This window comes from Dasypus novemcinctus, chromosome 12, assembly GCF_030445035.2.
Source record: "Dasypus novemcinctus isolate mDasNov1 chromosome 12, mDasNov1.1.hap2, whole genome shotgun sequence".
In the NCBI taxonomy this organism is placed as follows: domain Eukaryota; kingdom Metazoa; phylum Chordata; class Mammalia; order Cingulata; family Dasypodidae; genus Dasypus; species Dasypus novemcinctus.
The window spans coordinates 63,540,484-63,562,914 of record NC_080684.1 but is presented as its reverse complement, the minus strand read 5'-3'; the positions used below and the strand labels follow the sequence as shown (position 1 = coordinate 63,562,914).

Here is a 22,431-nt window from a genome sequence, read left to right as displayed (position 1 = left end):
TGTTGTGTCAGCTCTCCATGTGTGTGGTGCCATTCCTGGGCAGGCTGCACTTTCTTTCATGCTGGGTGGCTCTCCTTACGGGCGCACTCCTTGCTCATGAGGCTCCCTTGAGCTGGGGACACCCCTGCGTGGCACGGCACTCCTTGCGCGCATTAGCACTGCGCATGGGCCAGCTCCACACGGGTCAAGGAGGCCCGGGGTTTGAACTGTGGACCTCCCATGTGGTAGACGGACGCCCTAACCACTGGGCCAAGTCCACCGCTTCCTGGGTTTTTTGTTTGTTTGTTTGTTTTTTATTGCAGCCATTCAAATGGGTGTGAAATGGTATCACATTGTGGATTTGATTTGCATTACCTTAACAAATAATCATGTTAAATATCTTTCATGTGCTTTCTGACCATTTCTATATCTTCTTTGGAGAGATGTCTATTCAAATCTTTTGCCCAATTTAAATTGAGTTGTTCGACATTTTGTTGTTAAGTTGAAGGATTTCTTTATGCATTCTGGTTATTAAACCTTTATCAGATATGTGATTTCCAAACATTTTCTCCCACTGTTTATGTAGTTGTCATTTTACTTTCATGATAAAGTGCAATGCACTTTTTTATTCTCTACAAGAAAGCATCACTATGCTTTTAAGGGAAACTAATGTGCAAAATTATGTGTGATTTTCTCTTTTCATTTGAGTACTAAGTCTACAGGAAGATGTTAAAAGGGCTCATTACTTGGGTTAAATTACAAAGCAAGGAAACTATTAGGTCTACAGTTTCTTGCACCTGCATAAGTGAACCTTGTGTGAACAAGCTAAAAGCCCTGTATATTAATTTTAAAAATTTGAACAAAGCAAAAGATAGACAATTTGAAAGTAACTGCTAGTGAAATACATTATAATTCTATTAATATACAATAAAATAAGTTAAAGAAAACACAGAAAATGTTACAATGCATTTTGTCATCTTCAAAAACACTTAGCCCAAACCAGAAATAATAACTGCACATACATGGCTTAATGTTTGGAAACCGGTTTTTTGCTCTATTCCAAGGTAGGTCAGCATCAGTTGAAGATAGGTCCTGAAGAAATTTTGGTAATTCCTATGAAATAAAGGCATTGCAAAGTTTACATTTATTTTAGAGGCAAACAAGAAATTCCACTTAGTAAAATACAATTCTTTATTTTAAACCTTATTTTTACGTTTAAAACACCTCTCAGAACTGTGAAAACAAGGATAAATTAACAGTAATGAGCTTACATGAACTGTCACCTTAAATAATCTGAATAAAGCTGGTCAATTGAGCTATTGCTTTCTCTGAGATAATTTCTTTGAACTTCTAAAAGTCCTAAGGTGTGGCAATAATTTTAGTGACCCTTTTCCACAACTTATCTAGTTATATACTTAGTATTATTTAGTATTTTAGTGTCTACTTAGTAGGAGGAAGGGAGCTCAATGATTTATTTTTTGTTTTTTCTCCTTAGGCAGTGTGATTTCATGCCTATTAATTGGTACAACATTGGTCAGTTTGAGAAGATGCCAAAGGTCAATTCCTGTTCTTAGTATGTATTGTTAAATTCATAGTGGAATGCAAAGGTGCACTTAAGAATTATTAGACATAGGATGGAGATCCCAGAAAATCTATTGTTAACATTTTGGTGAAAATTTTTATATTATCCATCTATCTTGCCATTTGTAATGTATGTATCATTAAGAAGCCTGGTGCAAGAAAACACATTCTTTATTTCACTGAGCTAAATCTATATTTACATTTATGAAAGCTACAAAAGGAAATTTATTGTTTTCATTTTAGAAATATATCAATTTGCCAAATTCCTTAAAACACAAAGTGTTTAAAAATGTTTAAAAATTTTTCAACATAACTATAAATTGTTTCTTTTAATTGAATAATTTTCCTTTCCCTCTTATTTTTTTTTCAAAAAGAAAATCTGAGTAACCATTTGAATGTGGGTATGTGTTAGAGGAGGGGGCTTGTGTAAGCATCTGAAATCTAATGTGTTGGCACCAAGGCTTAGAAAAAAATATTTTACACCAAGTGAGGAATTCTAGAACATGGGAATATAAGCTAGCAACTTCATAAGAAACAAAGAGAGATGGGAAAGGCATAGAAAGGGGAGTTGGAAATTGACTGAAAAGTGGTATTTATATTTTGCAATGATTTTACATAAAATTTCCATTTATATATTTAAGTGACTGACCTTGATAATCAATAGCCAGTTACCAGGCTGATTGTTTGGATAGTATATTATACTGGGCAGCCTTCTTCTGAGGGCATACTAGGCCTCAACTACCCTACTTTTTAGCCTTTTTTCCTACTGTTTCCTTTCCTTTCAGTGGGGTCACAGATGAGTTGGACTATGCTGCATCTTCATGCATTTGTATTTGGTCCCTCTCACTGGAATAACTTTTCCCCCTTTTCTATATGTTGGGCTTCTGTTATCCTAAATAAAATTCCTCTTAAAAAACACCTTTTTAAAAATGAAGTCTTTCCTGATTGCAATACACAACAGAGTTGCTCCTTGTTTCATTATCCATATCTCTATCTTGGTTATGATACAGTAATTTGATATCTTTAAATAAATTTATATTATTTACCATAATATGGGCTTCTTTATAGGAGGAATTGTGATTATAATGGCTAATACTTAAATACAGATTACTTTGTGCCATCTACTGTCATAAGTATTGCACACATTCAGTTGTTTTAGTGTTCATAACTCAATAAGGTAGATACTTTCATTTTACAAATGAGGATGCTGAGGTACAGAGAGTTTAAGAAATTTTCACAATGGTCACTTAGCTAGGAAGTGGTAGATATATAGATTTACACACACATATATTTGTATGCATGTATGTGTGTATCTCTATCTCTTTCTATCATCTATCTATCATCATCTCTCTATGCCTATCACATTATAGATGCTTATAAATATTGAAGATTTAAATGATCTTTATAAGGATTATCAAACAAGTATCTGTTTATTCAAACATAAACATTTTGCTTAAAAATACTTAATAGACAGGATAAAAATCTATTTTAAAAACAAGTTTTGGGAAAGGGACTTTGGCCCAGTGGTTAGGGCATCCGTCTACCACATGGGAGGCCCGCGGTTCAAGCCCCGGGCCTCCTAGACCCGTGTGGAGCTGGCCCATGCGCAGTGCTGATGCGCGCAAGGAGTGCCGTGCTACACAAGGGGGAGCCCGACGCGCAAGGAGTGCACCCATAAGGAGAGCCGCCCAGCGCGAAGGAGGGAGCAGCCTGCCGAGGAATGACGCCGCCCACACTTCCCGTGCCGCTGATGACAACAGAAGCGGACAAAGAAACAAGACGCAGCAAAAAGACACAGAAAACAGACAACCCGGGGAGGGGAGGGGAATTAAATAAATAAAAATAAATCTTTAAAAAAAAAACAAACAAAGAAACAAACCAAAAAAAACCAAGTTTATAAAAATGCGTTTTTAAAACCATGACCTCCAAAATGTTAAAGTAGTTTTCTCAATATAATGTGTGAAAGTTATTGCTAAGAAAATTTTTTATCTACTCAGTCATACATAATGTAATTATATTCACTTCCGTTCTACTGAAATTACACTTTTGCTCCTGAAAAATTACAAGTTCTTGCTGTATATAAACACTAAGAAGAATTTTATGGTACCATTGGTTTTGTTAAGTCCAGGCCAATATTACTTAAGTAGCATAACCTAAAAGCAGGAGGAAATATCATTAATCTTCTCACATTTTTGTTATTATTCCCCTGGAGGCTGAAATACTATAATCCTGAATTATTTAAACTAATAGCTTGATTCTTTTTTCATAAGTTCACACACTAGGAAGTTTGTGGAAAAATATAAAATAGAAATAAAGTTTGGGTGTCATTTAGAAGTCTTTTATTTTTTTAACACAAAATAATCTATTTAGGAAAAATGCTTTTAAGTCTTATAACAGCTTGTAGATCTGATATCTAACTTGTATTTTACAATAATTTCAATTTTATAGACATAAAGTGCTAAAACCAATAAAATTATTCTTATCATTTAAATAGTTTTAAAATGCCAAATTCTTAATTTTATATATTCTCCATAATGAAATATAGAATGGAGTCCACAGTAACTTAAAAATAGGCCTTGTAAAGCATGGCCATTATTTATCTGTTTTGTTGTTTGTTTGTTTTTTACTTTCTGTCAGACCTAGAAATAACACCACATTTTTAGTTTCTGGAACTATCAAGTTCTGGTCTCAAGTTCATATATACCACTACTATTAATGAAGCAGACAAATACAAAACGGAATCATTTACTGTTCAAATGTAAAATAATTATTTAAATAGAAAGCCACATTTATAATATGATCTAAACCTCATATACAAGCAGAAACTAATAAATATAGCTTTCTAGATCTGCCTCTTCATCTGGAAGATGAGAAGAAACGAGGTCAGGCGGCTTTGCAGGGCAGGTCTGAAGAAGAGCACCTTTTCCTGACACAGTAGGTGAATAATTCTGATCAGGTTGCACTAGAGGCCGCCTAGTGTAACATTACTATCCAAACAATCAACCTGGTAATTGGGTATTGATTATCAAGGCCAGAGTCCTTCATGGCCTTGCATGCTTAAAATGGACATGAAATGTGACATATGAAACGACTAGAGGGCTTGCAATGTTGTGACAACTGCTAGTAACATACCGAAAATTCTTCTTGAAACTTTTGATTGTTGTTTGTGCAAAGCTCTTCAACATGTTGCAGAAAGGATTTCTTGGTTATTGGCCTCCAAGTAAAGAAAGATATAAAATGGAGTCATGTTAGATGGTTTTCTTTCACTTTAGCATGGGCACTGGCTGGGCAGTTAGAAAGTTAGAGAACCAAGGGGTATCTAAAAAACCATAAAGAACACAACCCTTTTAAGTCACTCTGGAATATTTACAAAGGTGACTTTTCCCCTTTAAATTCATTTTCTTTGTTTTCATGATAAAAACATTTCTTTCCATTTAAAGTGACTTTAAATGAATGATTTAGCATTTTAATGAAGAAAGCGTTTCAAGTAAATGTAAGGTCATAAAGTTATCATTGAATCCTAAAGCATATAATACCCCTTTGTCATACAGAAAGCATTTTATACATTACAAGGTTTTAGAAGATATAAAATATTGCAGTGACCTCATTCTCATAATGACATGGTTTTTAAACCCCAAGGAGTTTAAATATCCCCATATTACTTCCCAAGCTAAAATACAGACATGCAAGCTTCACTCCAGAGAGAGAGAAAGCATTTCTCCAGTTACCATGCAATTAGTCATGCTTTTATGATTTATATCCAGCTTGGAGGCTTTTCTAACAAACATACACGAAAGGAACCACACATTAAGATTCATCGAGTCAGTGGATCTAAAGTTGATATTCAAAGAGAAGAAAAGATATTTAACAAACTTACTTGATGGATTTTCTATAACTAAGTAACCTGCAACAGAGATTGTGTTAAATGCATTGTGAGTTGAAGGGTACAGCTCATTATGAAAGAGTTCTAGATTAAAATCAGAAAAATATAATAAATCAGTAATGTTTAATATATCATGCCTTTAACTGTTACATGATCATTATTTTTAATTCTGTATCATTATTTTATAATTATATAATTTGAACCCAAATATGCCCAAATAATAATTTAGCTTCTCTTTCAAGCTACTCTTATTGTTAGGCATTTGGGATACTACATTAATAAGAGTAATTACATATTATTATATTGCCTAGTATTTAGTGGTCTAAAAGAGTTAACGTGGACCAAAAAAAAAAAAAAAACACTATTCACAGAGAACTACACAGAATGGATCTTTGAAAATGCCATTATACTGTTTAACTCTAGTTTCATGTCTGAGTTTGGATACATACACAACAACAAAGTCATAATCATTTCAGTTACTTTACATGAATCTTTTGTGATAGTTCATTGGTCAAATTATTTATACTCTGAAAAAACTGAAATCATTTTTAACAGCTTAAAAGTCTATGCAATACACACAAATTTAGAGATCGGCACATCTTGTAGAACACATTTGTCATGCACAACAATTTAAGCACTGCAAAACACAAAAGGCACAAAGTATAATGAAATAAAATAGGAAGTGTATAACTTTTAAAGTTTTAAATTCAAAGCATTATTAGGGATGATTTGACTATACTACTTCAGTGAAGAATATTTATAAGAAGATGTGTTTCTCGAGGTGAAGGATGAATGAAAGAAAATAATTAGATTGGAAAACGTAGCATAATGAATATTACAAAAATGGAAACAAAGTGGTGTGTTCAATTAAGAAAACCTGAGTAAAGAAGAAATATATTTCATTACAATAAAGGAATTGGTGAAAACTTGGGGGGTGCTGGAACAGGTATAAACAAGCTGGATAACAGAATCCCCAGTTACGTTTGTGGGTGTCCGAAAGCAGGAGATATATCACAGTTTTTCAGGATATAACCTGAAAGAGCATCCCCAAAATGGCACCATAGTGATAAAGGAGCAATGGCTGAATGAAGAGTTTTAGTAGATAAACCTCTGGGTTGCTACAACACCTTTGAGTGATCTTAGGAGGCAAAAGAGAATTCCTGATCTGACTAGAAGAAGAGAGAGATGATTGAGTGGGCTATTGAATCAGAAGAATCCTAGATTTGGAGAAAAGGGGACAGAATGCCTGAAAATTGGAGACCCTGGAAGTACCACTGACTTTAACCTGCAACAGATGCAGAGAAGACTGAGACAATTATCTCCTGTTGGAAATAATTACTTCTCAGCAAAGAACAGCAAGAATAAAAGCAACAATGGACTAGATCTATACTCATACCACCCCTCCCTCCCCACCTAGATGCCTGGTGCCCTAATGCTCCTGTGCAATGATGTTCCTCAGGTACAGGAAAGGGAAGTGGGTTGTGTGGGCAAATTCTAGTGAACTAAATTGAAGGTAGAAATGACTCAGTCACTTGAGTTAGTAAGATTAATTTCTTTGCTACCACACAGAAAGAGAAATTCTTGAACTATGTGGAGATCATTTTTATATAATAACAGGGAACGTTATTCAGTTTGTCATGATGAAATTCAAGCACACTGCATCAGATTTAGTGACAGGCTCATGGCCCTACTAGATTTAAGGACAGTCACACTGCCATCTAAAGGAGAGAGAATCTTTCTTTCCCCAGGAAGAATTTTAGAGGCTATACTAGCAAATATGATTACTGGAATATCTAGAATCTAAAATGGATTTTGGTTTCTGGGTAGTCATCAATAAGTCATTTGAAAAATCATTCTACTTTTGTGAAGTCCCCAAGAGATATTAAACATGAATAATTCTATTATAATATAAATGAGCAATAACTAATACTATTATTCACATTCTTGCTCTTCTTTCATTAATAATCTTATTTATTTATTTAGCTTCTTTTCAGAGAAAAATTCTACAGGTATTTGCTTTCATTTTACTATTTTTTTTTAAATTCAGCATTTTAAATCTCTCTCTAAAGTAATTAATTTTAAGCCATTACTGCTTAGCTACTGGGTTTGGGTGGATATTGGTGAATTCTTCCCTTATAATAAAATAATATTTCCTCATTGGCTTCAAACACCTGCTCCAACAAGAATAAGAAATGCTATCCTGAGCAAGTTATTAATCTTCCTGTGACTCAGTTATCTAATTTGTAAATCAAGCTCATTTATGTTGAGTTTAGTAAAGTCCCTGGCTTTAGTATGTAGTATATAAATTTTAGTTACTATAATTAGTATTGTAATTATGATTTCTAGTTTATTTTGTATTATTCAAGTTCCTCCTGACAATTTTGTTCTGAACTTGATAGTGACATAAAGAAGGAACTGTTTTTGTTTCAGAGTACACTTTCTGTCTTAATTTTACATGAAATTTTATACTAGATTGCACAAGTTGAACAACAAGATTTCCTATTTTATTATTCCTAATCAGGGTTCTTACATAGAGTAGACTCAAATGTCTAGCCTTTAAATCCAGTCCTGTTTTCCAGTTCTCAATTCAAGACACCAAACAAATTTCTAATATCATGACCTTAATGATTCAGTTTTCATATAATCATGTGAAAACTTTTCTAGTCATGCTCACATTTGACATTACTCCTTGTATTTCCTCATCACGCACCCTGTTTGTGCTTTAGATATTTAAATGTCTCTCCCTCTCAGTTTTGTAAAATTCTAGGTGATTTCCCCATAACCAAACTCTATTAATTCCATAATATCTGCCTCAAATGTTAACCCTCCATGGACTTTACTCTGTCCTATCACAAAGAAAAGACTTTCCTTCTTTTGTGAAATCATATTTCCAAGGACAAATAACTTTCTACTGTGTATTATGGCTCTTTATGCACATATATTACAGATGCATGCATGTATGATCAAGTACTGAAGGCAGGGTCACCTTTGGCTTATCCCAAATCCCTCATAACCTCGCTCATAGTAGACACTGCTGATGAATTCAAACTACAATAAAGGTAAACTAAATACAAGTGCTCTGATTATTATGAGAGAATATCTGAATTTAATGATTTTTTCCACTAACACATTAAGCAATTGAGAATACTCAGAAAGTTCCAATTCAAATCTTTTAGATAAATATTTTCAATAGATTAGTTAATAAACAGTGTATGAGTCAAAAGAAATACCATTAAACCAGACTGGCATGGTATTTTATTTACTTATAATAATTGAATGTTACTGTCAAATTATATTCAGATTAATGTATAAGTAATATGGGAACTGTCCAGATTTCAATAAGATAACTGACTACTCTCTAATAAAAAGAGATATAGCACTTTTTATTATATGCCTCTTAGTTGTTTTTAAATTCTATGTCCTTTTGTTGAAAAGGGTATTACTTCATGTCTGAGCTCATTTTTTTTAAGTCTATCAAAAACTTAACATTCCACTCAGATTACTCTTGATAGATCCAGAGAGGAATCATTTATTTATGTTGGCAGTGGTGATTGAAGACCATATTGTCACAGAGACTCAGCTTTCCCTCAAGGTCAATTAGTTGAAATCTACAGGGAATTAAAATATAGTCCAAATAAAGAACCATAGATGATAGCCTATAGATGAACAACTTAAAGCAGCATTACCACTGGTATAGGACAAACTGAAAAAGTTTACTTTTTCTACTTCACCAGTTAAGTGAGATTAAAAATAAAAGTACTTTAAATTTTGTTGCCTTGCTGTATAATTTTGTATTTATGCACTGTACTATGTATTCACTAGTCAAATAACAAATTTGTGGAGACTCTATCTCACTGTCTTTCCAAGTTTTTGCAAAATACTGAATGTGGGTTTTTAGTTTATATTTCATCAAGTCACTAATTATTCAGAATTTTACATCTACTTCTACAATGATATCTTATTACTTATTCAAAGCACCTACGGCAATGCTTTCAAGGGTCCCTTACTGTTTGTTATTTCCTCTTGAGTTTCTTTGCTCTAGGCTTAACAAAAATTCTCTTGCAGATCCTTTTCATTCTTTTACCAAATAGCCAATAATTTTTCCATGGTCCTCAATGTAAATATCCTAAACACTATACATATGCTATACATATGTCTTTAAAACGTTACTGAATAAGGTAAGCATACCACCTTAGTAAGTAACTAAAGCAACACTTTCCTTATTTAAGTAGAGACAAACCATTTAGAAGGTGATATCTAATTATGTTCTCAATATGCCTCCTCTTACCTGTAAGGACAAATTTGGTTAGGAGAAGGCCTAGTTATTTGAAAGGAATATCTTTGGAGGAAATGTCCTTTTTTTTTCATTTGCATAACAGTATTTCTAGCATTTCCTGGTACTTTGATAAGTGCCCAATTGGTATTTGTTTACTGAGCTGCACGAATAAGGAGAATGGCCTTTAGATAGGGATTGAAAAGGATCTTTCTTGATGATGTCAAAGAGGTAGGGTAAGATTCCCAGTGTAGCAGTAGTCAAATTTTCCTTATTACCAAGCTTCTCCACATTGGAACATTTGGCTAGAAATTACTAGCAAGCATTTTATTTCATCAGGCATTTGTTCTAACTTTAAAATCATGGATGTAAGCTTAGCTACCTACCTCAAGGGTAATGGAAAAGCAGTGGATACAGACGATATCATGACTGCTGACAGAAGAGTAAAGAGGCAGATGCAATGGTTCTCACTGAGAGCACCATGAAGAGGAGACAGAAGACCTAACACCTTCTAAAAAAACAGTGCTTTCAGCCTGAACTCGAGAGAGTGGCAGGTAACCACCGGAGTTTCTCTATTAGGGGCTAGAAGGTAACATCAGAAAACTAGAATTAGAAAACCACATTCACTTTAATGGATAGGATTTATGTAGAGGTATTCTATAAAAGTTCTGATTACCCCAAACTATTAAGTTTAGCTCTTTTAAGGTAAAGTTTCTGACTGGACACTGTTGATTGATTTTAGGAAAGCTAATTTGGTGATGGAGGGGAGACAGTGAATATTCTGTAAAAATGGAGATAATTTTCTCTGAGGTTTTAATAGGATAAAGTAAAGAAAATAAAAGAATTCTGTTTTATGATGAAGAAGAAAGATATTCAGAAGAGTTGCTCAACCAGACCACTTATGAATCTGGAATGCTGAGAGGTTAGTTTTGAGTGCTGGTTGGAAATGGATATTTTATGTGTGAAGTGATCATTAAATCTTTAGCTTAACAGGGTCTTACTTTGACAAATGTTTGAATCCAACTGAGCAGTTCCTTGAAGGAAAACATATTTTCATAAAACTATAGTAAATCCTTTCAATGTGAAACTTGGCAATAAGGTAATCTGAAGCAAAACAAGGTTATCTATGATTCCAAAATGCTGAATGTGTTTAGAATAGAAATATACATGACTTCTCCTTTTGTAATCATGCTGAGGACTATACATTTTGACCAGAATGCCAGGAGTCTTGGCCCCATCCTGGAATGTGATCATGAAGACTGACTCCTCTTGAGCTGATTTGGGATTCTGAAATCAAACACATTTTAAATTTCTCTGTCTCCATGCATATACTTGGCATTAATAAACTATCTCTGGGCTACTCAGCCAATTGCTGTAGCCCTTGTTAATACTGACATTCTGCTCTGCTACTCTAAGTATGTACAAAGCAATGGTTGAGCTAGGATTCAAATGGAACTTCTGAGCCTCAGGAGTGCCTGGAAGAATGCACAGTTGGCTACCCAGTGGTCAGGGCAGAAACAAAGGCCCCATGATACGTGCCATTCTATGTATGATTCAGCGAGTCAGGGAGCAGGAAATGGTATCGTTTATGATCCTACAGATTACAAACCACAGCAGCAGAAATGAATTTGTATAAAGTATAAACCCAGACTCTGCCTATCAGATGAAGAACTCAGCTCTTATGTCATGGCAATAATAGAACAATAAGGATAGGAAGAAATCTGAGTGAAAAGTTATTTTAATATCAAAGCTAGTACAACATGAGACTACAGCAGTTCTTAGGACATGCACATTATGAGTCAATGTGCATTCTGATAAGATTAATTTTACCATATCAATAGCATGCAGTATTATAGAGGTCACATTATAAGTAGAAAGCATAGCTCTTTTTTTTTTTCGGCTTTGGAAAAAAAAGCATATCAAACAAGAAAATGTTCAATAATCACATATTTTTAAATATATAGCACACCATCTGACAAGACTAAAATAATCACAGCAGAGCTCTGCATCACCACAGTAACTTACTGAATGACAAAAATCTCCTTGCGTCTAAAGAAAAATGAAGAATATCTGGAAATAAAGATTCATTATTTAGTATACAAATATAGTACATTATTTTTTATTTGCCACCACAAGAACAGGAGCATTAAATATTTTAAACTTCACTCTACTCTCAGAATAGTTCTTATATTCCAAATTTACGTATTTTTGCCCTTGCTTGCAAAGATAGTTTAATCTTAGGACGGAAGTAAAATTATGATCAGAATCAGGCAAAAAATTGATTACAATTAAAATGCAAACTATTTTACATAGGGCTCAAATATCAGTCAAAGAGCATGTATTCTTATTGAAGCCATAATAAGAATTGCATTGCTAAATGTTTTCTAATTTCCATAGGCTTGAATCTATACTAAAGTGCTGTCACTTGACAATTCTTTCCTCCACATGACTGGAGAATAAATAGATCAAAAGAAGCAGCTCTCTACTAAGAATCATTATTTGTATAGAAAATGCGGCTGGAGAAGGATACCATGAGTTCTTATCTGTTTAAGAGAATTTTCATTGATCTTGTGCTTCAGAATTAAATATGCTACATGCACACACACACACACACAACAGGTGTATCTCAACACCTCAGAGACAAAGAGACCGGGGTTAGTATCTTGGTCATCCTATTTAAATAATGTGTGAACTTTGACAATTAGTTAACCTCTCTAAGTATCATTTATTTTCATTTGTAAAATGAGGATAAGAGTACCTACCTCAAAGTGTTGAAAGCGTTAACTGAGAGTTTATATTAAGTTTAATACATAGTGGTTGCTCATAAACAGAAGCAAACACTATATGTGAAAGTAGGTTGGGGTAATTTTTAACTTGACAAATATTTTAAATAACAATGTGAAATATATTTTGACTTGCAGTTTACAAAGCACATTCATAGGGTTTGTCTTACTAGTAAGTTTCCAGTAAATATAAAGAATGATATATTTTAATAAAAATTCAACCTGAAAATTTTTAAGTTATTGAAGAAAGCAAGGTATTCTTAAATAGCAATTTTTACAAATCATTTAGTTGATTGTTCCATTTTATTGGGAATTTAAATTCCATTCAAGATTATTGGATTGAGCCTTGAGCCTTAAAATAATGGTCCATTACATTCATGCAATGAAAAGAGACAGGATAATTAACATGGGCTGATACACAAAGTTCTTGGGGAAAAACTAAGGATTAAAAGAAATTGAGTTTCTGTCAGGTGAGAATATCAGTAACCTTAATTAATGTTATTCTCCAATGTTTTCTGAGGTAGTTATTACCGTATGTAATGAAACTTCTATAATGCAGTTAAATATGGAAAGAAACTACTAAAGAAACATTTTTAGCTAATAGAATCTTTAAAGTGTGGAAATTCTGGTAGGTTATTGCCTTTTAAGGTTTATGACTCTTTGGAAAGGTGGACTCTAACTGTTGAATTAGTTAATCCACAAGGTATGTCAGTATCAGCAATCTTGAGGTGGTAGCTCTGTATTTGACCTGTGCATGTAGGTTCTTCTTGCCAATATGTTCCTCCAGAAACCTTTCTCACTTGACAGGGCTAAGTGGGGGTGTTTTTAAGGAGCCATCACAAGATGGTGCTTTGATTTTTTTTTTTTTTTTTTTTTGTCAAAGAGCAAAACCCAAGGATCATGCTCAAATTTTGTGAATGTGGTATAGACGAACCGGAAATACTACACATTTTTCCTAATCAATAAAGTTTGTGTTGTCTACACTTAAGTATAAAATATGCATAATGAAATGATATTATCATCATTCTAAATAAAAAATTAAGAACATCTTAGCATATTCTAGAAAGTTCTTATGAAGTTATATAGTATAAGTCTTTATCTTCATTTATATTCCTTTCTCCTTAGGGAAGAAATAAAGTGAGAAAATGCTTCTTTAAGTCTTTTGTGAAGCCAAACTGAAATAAAATTTAATAACAGGAGTTTAAACATACAAAAATTTCAGGATAGGCTTTAAAATTTAAATAAATATACAGACAGATAGCATAAAATAGTTTAAATTCTTAAATATAAAAATATATTTTATATTATAAAACATAAAAATATTATATAAAAGTGAAGTTTTTCCTTTTGGAGTAATGAAAACATTCTAAAATTGACTGAGGTGATGACAGCACAACTTTGCGGTGAAAATGAGAACCACTGAATACACACTTTGAATGGATTGTGCAAAACATGGGACCATATAAAACAGGGAATCCAGTGATGGATGATGGACTACGGTTAACAGGACAACTATGAGAACATTTTCTCCTGAACAATTACAAACATATAATACTAATAAAGAGTGTTAATAAATTGGGTGGGTTGGGGGAAAAATTCACCAAATGTAAGATACAGGCTGTAGTTAGTAGTAATATTTTGATGATGGTCTTTCATAGTTTGTAACAAATGTTTCACAACAATGCAAGGTGTTGGTGATGGGGAGATATATGGGAGTCATTTTATGATGATATGCATGTTTGCTTTGTAAAGTCATGAAACTGTACTATGCATTTATTATTGAAATTCTATTTTAAAAAACCAAATCCTTGAAAGGATTTAGTAATAAGTACCATGTTGATTTTTTTTTTGCAAATTAGGCGACTCTAAAAATAATATTTTAATTATTAATTACATATTCTTCTTTTATCATTTTCTGTTATGGACCTGAAAAGACATACAGCACTGAAGGAAAACTGGAAGTTCAGTATAGCATGAAGAAAGCAAACAGTTTGAAAAGTCAAAAATATGACTAAGCCTCAAGTATAAATGGCTTAAGTCAGATGGGTGAATTTAAAGATAATTAAGATCTTTCTTGCGGATTACAAAGTCCTATACAGTAAGTTACCCAACATTTTAGGGAGTAACGCAAACTCCTTGCTTCTTCACTTCCAGAATCTACCACCAGTATCCATGGCTCTCCCTCATCAAATTTGCTTAGTTCCAAATGGGTTTCCCTCTCCCAGACCCTTAAAGACAGGTGGAGACACTTAAGGCTTCATGGAAGGACTGTCCCTATGCATATGAGCCTGCAGCTAACAATGGAACTGTTAGTTACTATTTTACATAGTCTTTTTGTCTAAGGTGTCTTTACTTTATCAACATGAAACATCTTGAATTCACAGTGATTTTGGAAAGAGATCTCTGTAATGAAAAGGGTTAACATCCAAGCTACTTGATTGTTATTTTAATGAATTTCTGTAACGAATCCAGCAAAGCATATTATTATGTGCCATTAGAATTACAAACAAATACGTTTTACAGTCACAGATGTCAGAATCATAATAAATAAGAAAGTGAAAGTATGGAAACTAAAATTTCCAATTTTGCTGTCATTAGGAGTAAAGTATACTAATTTTCAATGTGCAAAATAAAAAAAATTTTGATACATATTTGAAAAACACTTCCACTTCCTTTTACAAATTAAGCAATGTAAATAAGTCACTAAACATGGAAGCAGGGAAATTAATAATGAGGCTTTAAGGTTAAATAAGACAGTCCTTGAGTATGAATGCATAGTCTGTTAATAGTCTATATAATCCTTGCCCCCCTTTTTCCATTATCTGAAACTTTTCTGCAGCTGCCTTGGCAGTCATTGTAAAAATACTTTTAGCTTCTTAATAATAGCTGTGTTGAGAAGTAGAAGAATAAGCAAGCTGTGAAAACAGACAAAGCTTAGAGGATCTGACCTCAACACAGCCTCCTCATAGGCAAGGCTGGGCTGCCTTGAATGGTAACCTCTCTGATTGAATGGTATCCTCTGATTAAGAATACTTTCTCCTAAACTAGTTGGGATTTTTCACTTTTGTTATATGTCTTAAAGATCTATGTATTAAGGATTTTGAGGGAATTAATAAAGATTCTTAATAAAATGTTCTGAAGGTATTATGGGTTCTTAGAAATCCACATTTTAATTTGAAAAGATTCAACTAAATCAACTAAACTGTGTGAACAGCTGAAATTAATTGCACTGAGACATTTGAAGTTTTATTCCTTACATATATTTTAACTGTTAAAAAAGAAAAAAGTCTAGCACCCTGATATGAGGGTAAAAGGGTGAAAGGAATGGAGAAAAGAGTTGGAGGATTCTACTGAAATTCATTTGGCTCATAGGGAGAAAGGAGATGTCAGACACTTTCTTCTACTACATAGCACAACACTTCTGGAACTAAAAACAGAGACCAGTACTATTTATAGTAGTGTTCTATGGTTCCTTCAATATGGTTTAACTTGACTTCAATGGATTACTCTGGGAATTTATAGACCTTTCACACATAACACTTCTTATGTGGAAAAATATATTCTGAGTAATATACAACTATCTTACACATGTCTTTAGAGCACTATCCATCTGTGAATGGGAACAGTTTTGTTAGACTATGAACAAAGATAAATAAACATTTGTGATGGTTGGCTAATGTGTCCCCTTGGCAGGTAATGGTGCGGTTGTTTGGTCAAGCTAGTACCACCAGGCTAATTGTAATACAAGGGTATTTCATGGACTGTAATCATCAGTGAGTTGATTGCATAGATGCCTGGTTACATCTACAATCAACTGAGGAGACTGCTGTCAGGAATGAATCACATCTCATCCAATCAGTTGAGGGCCTTAAAAGGGGAAGTGATTTCAGCTTTCAGAGAGAGTATTCCCGTCTCTACTTAAGAGGAACAACGTCTCCTGGGGAACTCATCAAGGACCTTCATCAGAGCCCCTGGTTTGCAGCCTGCTCTATGGAATTTGGACCTGGGCATCCCCAGTCATGTGAGACAATTTTATAAAATTGCATACTATTTACAGATATCTCTTCAGTTTTGTTTTTCTGGAGATCCCTAACGCAACATCTAAAGGTTAAAGAAGTTTTCATATCTAACTATCACATTTCTTGGAATTTAGTGATAACATAGATTAACCTTCAATTTGCAGCATTTGGAAGGACTCTACTTATTAAATGACACTTCTCTCTGTAGCATGTATTGGATATTTTTAGACATAGGAAATATACTTGCAAAGTAAATCTATTAGGTGATGACAAACTTAGGGTAAAAGATGACTATGAATGACTAATTCCTTTTTAAGCCCAGGATTTTTTATATCATATTTTAAAAATAATAATGATTTTTAAAAGTTTAACAGAGCTGCGCAAGCAATTTGTAATAATTATCTTGTGCTTAAAAATAAGCATCACATATTGTTGACTCTTATAAGAATAAAACTTTTTAAGACAATCTAATGAGTTTTTATAAAGCAGTTGATGATATATCTTTCATAGACAAAAGTTTTAAAAATGTACCAACATTTTGAATAAATTACAATGCTTTCAAAAGGATTTAAAATGATTTATTATTTAAAATTGAGCACTTCAGTCTTACCAATACATACCAATGACACATATTTAGTATATATGTTTTCACTTTTCCTACTGAAGTTAATTTTCACTTTGCATTTAATTTTAAGTATCAGTCAATTTTTTTAAAAAAATGAAGATGCCAATGTACAATTTTGACATTTTAATGGCACTTTACACTGAAATAAGGATCCATAAGAAAGGCTTTTATGAAAATAAGAAGAATTAATATCAAGCAGTTACAAATTTAATTTATATTTGGGATTAAAATGTTATTTCCAGATAATGTGATTTTTTAAAGCTGTCATATAAAGTGAATTATTAATCAAAATTTTAAAAATGCATGTGTAAAAATAGCTATCTAAGAAAAAAATCCTTATTGAACATTATAGTCCAAGGTTCATATTGAACTCTAAATATTAGGAAGATTAAGTGATTCTCCGAACACCAGTGAGAAGTGTGTAGAAGACGGAGGTCACCCTTTGAAAGAAGATCTCTGTGACCTGTGTAAATAAGCGCCCCACAAACACTTCCAACAAGCATAGGTCAGAATAGGGTCATGGCTCCAGGCCCTCTGGACCACTGTTGGACCAGAGGAGTGTGCTCACCGCGTTAATCTCTCGTCCTTCAGCTCCAGGTCTGCCACTGTGATGAACTGATCCAACTTGAATTTAGTGTCAATAATTTCTGCATCCCGAGGAGAGTAAGTGCCACCTTCTTTCTGCTTCTGTCGAATTCTAAAAGCAAGTAAAGTCCAAAAAGGGAAAATCATAAAAAGCGTATGAATTATAGTTGAGCTGTTTTTTTTTTTTAATACAAAGACATTTAGTCAAATAATTTCTTTTTTTGGATTCACTTCTCTGAAAATATAGCAAATTTAAAGCTAAAAATTTTTCTCCCTGTTTTAATTCCAAAGAGCCTAAACTACTATAAATATTTTGCAGGATATTTTAGTGAAGTTCAAATTTTGATGAGAATTCGTTGTTCAAGACCTGAGCCACTGGCATATTTAAAATATGGAGCAAATGAGACTGATGCAGTGAGCTTGTTTTTCCTCCTAGCTGTCTCAAAAATTTGTCACAAAAGGCAAGGATGCCGAAGTGCAAATAGCTCAGTGCTATAAATACTGCTAAAAATATAAAGCTCCATTGTTTTATAAATATAAAACATTTTTACATACATTAAAACACATTTAAAAATCTTACTGAATTTTCATAACCATGAAGTATGTAATATTGTATTTATTTTCAGTCAGAAAACGCAGGCTCAAAAATAAGTCACATGGCTAGTAAATAATAGCACTGAGAGTGAAACCAAAGTCTTTTTATTTTTAGCCCATAAGTGCTTCTTTCACTATGTCATGGTACAGATATTACAAAGTATTATACAGTTCTTTCTAATTTCAAATATTTATTTGTTATGAGTTATGTATTGAGATGATATAGAAACTGTAAAATGTGGACCCAATCCTCAAGGGCATTATAATTTAGTATCTAAATGTAGAAAATCATAAAAAGAGAAAAAATGTTCAAATTACAACTCACAACATTTGCTTAGTTACAAAATAAATTAAACTTGATTACAACTCTTAGTACTTAAAGGGAATAAAATAAATGGAATTTGTCTTGGTCTTCTAGTAGGAGAAGGAGAAGAAAGCACATTTTCGGTTGACTGAACAAAAGCAGAGTTGCACAAAAGTTTAAAGAATGTTCAGGTGACAAAAAATAGACCCGCTGGGCTGAACAGAAATGTGTAAGGAAGTCATAAGAGATAAGGAGTGGGGCATCTCCTACTTAACTAAGGAATTCATCCTATAAGGAAATGAGAAGTTAGAGAAGATTTAAGAACACGGAGACAATATTCATATGACCCATATCCTACACAAAAACGTATCTGTTCGAGTGGCTAGAATAATGACTTTCTCTTGCTGTCTTCTGGTTGAATCTGAGCAAAGTGTGTGGTAAAATTCAAGAGCCTTTCAAACTATCCATCCTCTTCTAAAGGATGATTTAAGAGAGTCAAGATGAAAAAGATGATGCATGGAACTTACAGTGCAGGACAGCATTATTTAGTTAATACTAAACAGAGTCTATTGAACTATTTCGGATGCCAGTAGAATGGTATGTCTAACTTGTCAATCTATCATATGAACCTAGATTTTGGGGTCACAACTAAACTTCCCCCAAGGTCCTGTAAACAATAGGGGGATTAAGAACTTGATACTGAGAATTTGAAAGGACTCTTGGAAACCTGAAAAGGCTTTTCTTTAAAGTAAACTTCTACCGTAGAAGGAAGTTTAACATTTTAACGTATCATTCTTACTGTACAAATTACCTCTTCTGAATAAATATTGGAGTGTTGATCTTTTAATAAAAGATTTTTTATTAAAAATCTGAATAAATATTGGAGTGTTGATCTTTTAATAAAAGATTTTCAGTCCAACTTATCAGTTATGAATTATTTAAAAAGTGTAGAAGGCCAGGCAGCTTCTGCTTTTGTGCTATCACATTTGTCCTTTGCCAGTGTTTTAATGTTAAGTTTCATCATTTGGGAGCAATAGAGTGATCCCACCAGGCAACAGGGATAAGGAGACACTTCTCTTCTGGGTTCCAGTCCTGCATCGTTATTATTCATTGCATTATTATTACAGCAGGCTACCAGGATGAGCTCTAGCTGCCTCTTAATGCATGCTCTGCCCATCAGTGTGGTGCATTGATTCCAAGTAGCTCCAGCCTACCTATACCATCTATGAAAAGTGCACTACTTCCGTAGATCAATTCCAGCCTACCCATATCCTCCAATATTGGTGGGCAACTTGTACAGACCAGCTCTAGCCCTGGCTCTCTGCCATACTTTGCTCATTGATAAGCTGTTTATGCCTGTAGTAGCCATTCCAGGTCAGCCTTGGCCTGGGAGTTCTTTCCTATTCAGCTTAGACAGACGAGCTGTTATGCTGCATTTGCCACTTCTGGACCCTTGGAGTTCTCTTTTATACCCCTTAGTAGTTAAGCATTTCTATTAGTTAACAATTCTTTATATTAGATTTTCCCATTCAAATACCTGTTGTGGTTTCTCCCTCCTGCTTGGGCCCTGACTGGTATAATGCCCATAAAGCATTCTAGGAATGTGAGCTCCAGTAAATCTTACCTTGCAAATGCAAAAATCGCTGTTCCAAGAAGAATTATTGAAAGGATACACAAAGTGACTGAGAGAATGATTTCTACAGTTCTTTCTGAAAGTCCTTCTCCTGGAGTAGAAGAGGGATAACATTAACAGTAAATATTATTATGGAATATTGGAGTATCAAAACACAGGAAAATAGTTTCTTGGTAAACTGCTCAAGAGTGCTAGCAAAATGGATAAACTTGGACATTTGTTCCTCTTCTTCTGCTATATCTCCTAACTTTGAAGCTCAGTCCTGGACCTTCTTATTTTCCTATCTATAGTCATTCCCTCTTAAAATAGCATCTATATGATGATGACTATTTGACTTTTATCTATAATGATACAGATTTGTATATCCAATTGCCAATCAGACATCTTTATTTAGAAATCTAATTAAAATGTACAAATGAAAATGGCCAAGTGTGAACTCCTGTGCATCCCCTTTTAAGCTGTATCCTTCCACCTCTCAGTTGATGGCAACTCTATTATTCTAGTTGCTCAGGCCAAAACCTTAGAGTCATACTTGACTCTCACAGATCACATCCACAATATCTGAGGAAATTCTGTTGGCTGTACCTTCGAAACACATACAATTCTCACTAACAGAAACCAGAGTCTCTTGGTGAGACAATAGCTCCAGCTTATGAGTGGGAAACAAATTGAATGTGGGACATATCGTGCCAGAAAGCTAGGACGCTATCAAGGGGCTCCTATAGGCCAAAGAAGGAACAATTTTATCATTACAATGCATAAAAACAGAAATTGATAGAAGCATTGAATACATAAAAATGCATGAGTCTTTTCCATCTAATTTATTCCAAAAAAAAGAAATCAAGAATAAACAAAAATACTATTTCTAATCATTGGTTATAGCTAGTGTACTATCACCTTTCTCTGAAAATTTGTAATTAAAGGGAGAAAATTAAGCATTTTCCTAGCTTTCTTGTATGAACTATATTTAAGGGTGAAAATATAGCTTTAGATAAGGAGATAAAGCCCTTCACCAGAGGAGAATTCTGGCTATTAAATATGGAAAGAATGATAAAACTAGAAAATAGCAATTTTGCATCCTTAATGGAATAATTGATTCAGGTAACAATCATAAATGCATCCTAAAACATTAGATGAAAGTTTGGTAGGGAATTGGATATTCATAGAATACCAAATAAACATTCCATAGATTATCTGCTGGTGACAAGGGGGATAAAACAACTTTCAAATGAAGCATCATGCTGTTACTACCGCTAAACATACAGTTTAATTTTAGTATCATTAAGTTATAGCAAGCAGATATTATACATCTCCTGATGGGAGGCATTGTGATCTAATCAGTAACCACAAATTATGGCTGCCAAAAATGTCTATTGTGAATATGTCAGCCTTCAGATCTTATTTTTAATTTATAGGAAATAGGAAAGAGGAACAAATACAATTAAACCAGGAAAAAGCAAATAGACAAATTCAGAATGGGGAGCATTCTATTGGACAATTCACTCTGTTGTTTTAATGAGCCTATAGCATTAGAAAAAAAAAAGGAAAAGAAAAAGAGGAAGAAGACAAGGCAAGGCTGTGCAGGATTAAAAGTATTAAAGAGATATAATAATCAAAGGCAATGTATGAACTTCTTATTTGGATTCTGATTGATTGAAACAAATTACATAAAAAGAGAAAAACTGGGAGTGATTTAATATATATGTATATATAGTATTAAATAACCTCAAGGATTTATAGTTTTGTTTAACTTTTAATTATAGTTTTGTTTATTTTAAAAATTAAGGTACATTAATTATATGTACCTTCTTTAATACAGAACGTACATATTAGAAAAGCATACTAAAGTATTTAGGGATGGAATACCATGTTTTCTGTGATTTGTTTTAAAATAAAGGAATGCATAAATAAATAATGCAAATATGATAAAATGTTAATTATTATTAAACATAGTTATAGGTTTTGGGAGGTTCATTACAGCATTCTTGCTACTTTTATGCATGCTCTATTCACTTCGCACCACCTCTGCTGCTAGCACCCTGATCCAGGCCACTATCCTGTCTTACACGCACTGTTGCATAGACACCTCATAGACATCTGAAAGTTCGCTCTCTGTCATCCTTGTCCTCCTTCCATCTGTTCTCAACATAGCATAAGCGTATTTCTTCTAAA

General features: G+C 33.5%; 1 protein-coding gene across 1 annotated transcript in view; it reads right to left on the bottom strand.

Annotated features, from left to right (window-relative positions):
* Positions 1 to 22,431, bottom strand: part of PTPRQ (protein tyrosine phosphatase receptor type Q) — a 228,818-nt gene that overhangs the window by 32,638 nt on the left and 173,749 nt on the right. Inside the window, exons 34-38 of the mRNA XM_058308484.2 lie at positions 20,251 to 20,350; positions 17,712 to 17,840; positions 5,438 to 5,464; positions 4,693 to 4,774; positions 1,002 to 1,092 (exon numbers count right to left, since the gene is read on the bottom strand). Of these exons, the coding sequence (XP_058164467.2) occupies positions 1,002 to 1,092; positions 4,693 to 4,774; positions 5,438 to 5,464; positions 17,712 to 17,840; positions 20,251 to 20,350 (429 nt within the window). The remainder of the gene's footprint in view (positions 1 to 1,001; positions 1,093 to 4,692; positions 4,775 to 5,437; positions 5,465 to 17,711; positions 17,841 to 20,250; positions 20,351 to 22,431) is intronic.